The 3953-nt window shown below is 38.0% G+C and overlaps 1 protein-coding gene across 1 annotated transcript; it reads right to left on the bottom strand.

Annotated features, from left to right (window-relative positions):
• Positions 1-298: 298 nt before the first annotated feature.
• LOC136979838 (uncharacterized) lies at positions 299-1279 on the bottom strand. The gene has a single exon (XM_067275863.1). The coding sequence runs from the start codon at positions 1277-1279 to the stop codon at positions 299-301; it is 981 nt and encodes a 326-aa protein (XP_067131964.1).
• Positions 1280-3953: the final 2674 nt, after the last annotated feature.

Genomic DNA, 3953 nt, shown 5'->3' with positions numbered 1-3953 from the left:
CCAATCTGGATTTTTGCCAGGAATTTTCCAATGGAGGTTCCTTTTCCTCCTTCAATGGCTAACTTAAAATTCGGCCCTGCTTGTAACCGAATATTTCTATTCTGCAAAGAAATTCTCCTCCACACTAACTCATTGATTAAAGTAAAGTCAGAACCCGTATCAATCCGGGCTGAGGTTAGTACTCCATTAATAAAAATATTTACCTCAGGCAACTTGGAGGCTTCACTCACGATTAGTCCTACGGTGGAGGTATTTGGATCCATATCGGAGACAGGATCCTCCCCTCGCTGTCTCCGGTTTAGTTTAAAGGTTTTCTTTTTCCATTACCCTTCCTTTTCCAGGTTACTTTTCGTTCGGGACTATTGGGCGTCTTGACATTTGTTTGATCATTTTGTCCTTTCCCTTTTGGACAATTCCTCGAAAAATGTCCCACCTCACCACATGAATAACAGGTCATGGGTGACTTTGCCGGTGCAAAATTTTTCGGCTCTAGCTGCTTACTTACTTTTCGACAGTCCTTAATCTGCTTTGCACTGTCAGGAGAACCTTGGTCGTTTCGTCTAAATTCGTACTCTTTCGCAGTACGTACTAACTCGTTTAATGAATAAGAACGGCGATTTTCCAGATACTCACGTAACGGAAGAGGCATCTGGGCAACTACACATTGTATAATTTCCTCATCCCGAGCTAAAGGTCTCCACGTGCGGTATAGCTGAACTGTGGTCCATATAAACTGCTCGACTCCATTGGTTCCTGTGTATTGTCGACTAAATAGTTCTTTAGCGACAGCTACTTCGTCAGCTAAAGGAGCGTAAAGATCCAGAAAAGATCGCTTAAACAACGGCCAACTGTTGCCGATTCGGTGGCGTCCTTCATTCTTCCACCACATTGCTGGGCTACCGCGAAGACAACTAGCGGCAGTATCAACCCATCTAGTGTTCGGTATTTGGTTTACCAGGAAATGCTGTTCGAGGTCCTGCAAGAAATCATTAGCAGTTAATGCTGACCTACCGTTAAATTGGATGGCTGGCGGCGGCGGTGCAGTCTGAAGCCAGACCATCGATGCATTAGATGTAGGCACTTCCTGTCTCGGAGTAGAAGTTTCGGGCCGTACAGCACTTGTAACGTTCGGTGTTGTTGGCTCTACAATTCCAGACGTGACACATGAAGTCAGATGAGTCACGGCGTTTGACAAGGATGACACTTGTTGCAACAGTACTGACAATTGTTGTTGCAACTGGTTATATTCGGCTCGGGTGACTGGTGCACTATCTTCCATATTTTTTTTGAGATTACGAGGTGTTATTCCTCTAAGCTAAAGTCAAGATCAACAAAGAAAGCAACAAAGTCTAATATTAACCTTTAGAGTCCCTGTTCGGGCGCCAGTTGTAAAGTACTATTTTAGTTTACAACGATTATCGACTCTACCGTGTCGGAAACAACCGTTAACCTACCGGGTACTTTACTCGGATTCGCGTTAGCGTGCCAGGCCTGGACTTTAAGCGTGCACCGAATTAAATAAAGACAATATTTGTCAATAGAAAAAAACCAAAGATTTAATTAATCGTTTAGCAATAACTATGTACAATATTTAGTAAAAATCAAACAATAATTTATTCAAAGAAATTCAACAAAGTCAACCCGACAATTCTCGATTCAAATCTATGTCTAACTTAACTCTATTCCCCTTGGGAATCCGACAAAACCAAAAAGCTTAACTTATAACAATAATTCTTATAAACTAGAGATCCTAATCGTCACCTCAATATACTCGGAACCTATTTCCTCAAACTCTCAAGACTTTCTCAGACTGTCGATCCAAACTTCGAATCACTTCAAAATCACCTTGGAACTATTCGAGATCCTATCGGACACCTCTCTATTACTGCTGCGAAGCTCACCAAGCTCGTTGCTATCAGAATTCACCTCACCGTCTTCACTTGAGATTCGGGATTTATAGTGTGAGGTGACGTCACAATTCTGAATGCGGTCACTCCCCTCATTTACATACTTAAATGCTAACAATAACGTGTTTCATCGTCTGGCAGCCCTTTTTCCGACAGTTTACTCACTAACCTTTTACATTATTTGTTTTTACAATTCTTTCCGGGACGTTTTTATTACTTAAGGTTTAGCGAGTTTATTTCGTGCTTGTGGGTTCTCCCCCCCCCTCTTCTCGGTGCGGACCTATTTTCTGCCGCTCGGGGAGCGCAAATGTGCGTGAGTCCTATGGCGCTTTTCTTTCGTCGGTGAGTTGGGTTTTATTTCTTCTCTTTTTAAATACTTAAGGTGAATGGTGAGGAAACCTTCGTCCTAACAAAACATAAGCCCCAAACAAAAATAGAATAATAAGCAAAATAAAAGTAAAATAAAAATAACGCTCGGACTTGGTTCCTTACAAAATAACTAATTAAATAGTCTCTAAATTTTTTTAAGAAAATATATGATAAAAATTTAAGCATTATATTTAGACATTTTCTTGATTGTTAGCAAGTTTATAAATTTTTACAAATAAATGTAACATATAAAATACAGGCACAAAGATGGATGGAAGACAAAGTATCAGTATGTCATACATGTTTCTTTTCTGTCTTATTTGTTTACAAACTATCAATATAAATCATTAACAGCAATATTACGTTATTTCAGCTGATTAAAGTACACTTAAACTATCTAAATGGATGAACAAAAGAACAAAAACAATTTGGCCAGTATAAAGAACAAAATTAAATCATTTGTCATGCAGATCAGACCAACAGTTTTCTAAAAGTGATGGTATGAAGTTCGAATGGGATTTCTTGAGAGTAGATATTGTCATATGAAATAATAAACAAAACTGTATCTAAAAATTAATAAACGTCAACTACATTTTAGAATGCAAAAGAATAATAGTCAAATAATATCAAATTTGACATATTGTGAAAATTCGAAGCCGCCGGAACCAACACGCTAATAATAAAATATTTTATTGTTTGGTTCCCACGGAGAAAACATGAATCATGAGTAACAACATTCGAACAATGCTGGTTGGTGAAAACAAGAAACGTGACCGAGACGTTAAAAGGGCGACGAAGGAGGAAAAAAGGGTCGGTTACGTAGTGTCCCTTGGCTAGTGTGTGCGCGTCCCTACGTCTACGAAAGGATACGTCGTACGAAAGGATATCTCCACCCCGTCACGAGAACGCAAGGATTACGAGGTATGACTTCCCCGAAGTCGTGTATCCGCACTTAGGCGACAGTAGCTCGCCCTAACTGTAACTCTAGGTTTAGCATTAATAAATCGTTGTTGTTGTTATTATCAGTTGTAATGTCCTTTATTCGAGTATCGCCGCCGCTCTACCGTCGGACCCATCTTCTTCCGCACTCTCCCTCGCGTAACGCGTGACGCGTAACGAAACCGAGCCGCCATCTTGACGTGGGCAGGTCTCAATGATCTGTTAGCCGAGGAAAGGGGGACTCCGTCCACCTCCAGGCGCACCCACAATATTATTCTTTATTCATTCATTGAAATAATGTAAGTGCACTTTTAAAAGGCACTAATTCAATGAATTTTGGATAATATAAGCTGCAAAAGTGAAAAAATAATGTAACAAACTACAAATTTGAGAACACTCATTTGTCTTTAATTTTAAAATATTATCAAAATATTGTTTATTACAAATATTTCTTTAAAATTTTCAAATATATGAATTAGTCAAAAAATAAATAATTACACAAACATGGTGATTAAAATTTGTCTATGAAATATAAAAATACTTTTTTAAGAGAATAGTAGCAAAAGCAGTTTATTCTTTGTTTTTTTAAAAGGAATAAAAAAATTTCATTTTATATTGATGATGTTATAAATGTATAGTTATAAAATAGGGTATTCAAATTATGAAATGATAATAGTATGATTCATAATAATTGGATTAAAATTTTTTCTATGACAAAATGAAGACTTTTCACAAATA

Source organism: Centruroides vittatus, unplaced genomic scaffold (assembly GCF_030686945.1).
Source record: "Centruroides vittatus isolate TY-2023 unplaced genomic scaffold, ASM3068694v2 contig_651, whole genome shotgun sequence".
Lineage (NCBI taxonomy): Eukaryota > Metazoa > Arthropoda > Arachnida > Scorpiones > Buthidae > Centruroides > Centruroides vittatus.
Note: the sequence above shows the minus strand (reverse complement) of the source record. Positions and strands in the feature narration are given on the sequence as shown.

Bases quoted from the DNA above. Each gene is read 5' to 3' on its own strand.
- LOC136979838 (XM_067275863.1), bottom strand. From the start codon at position 1,279: ATGGAAGATAGTGCACCAGTCACCCGAGCCGAATATAACCAGTTGCAA.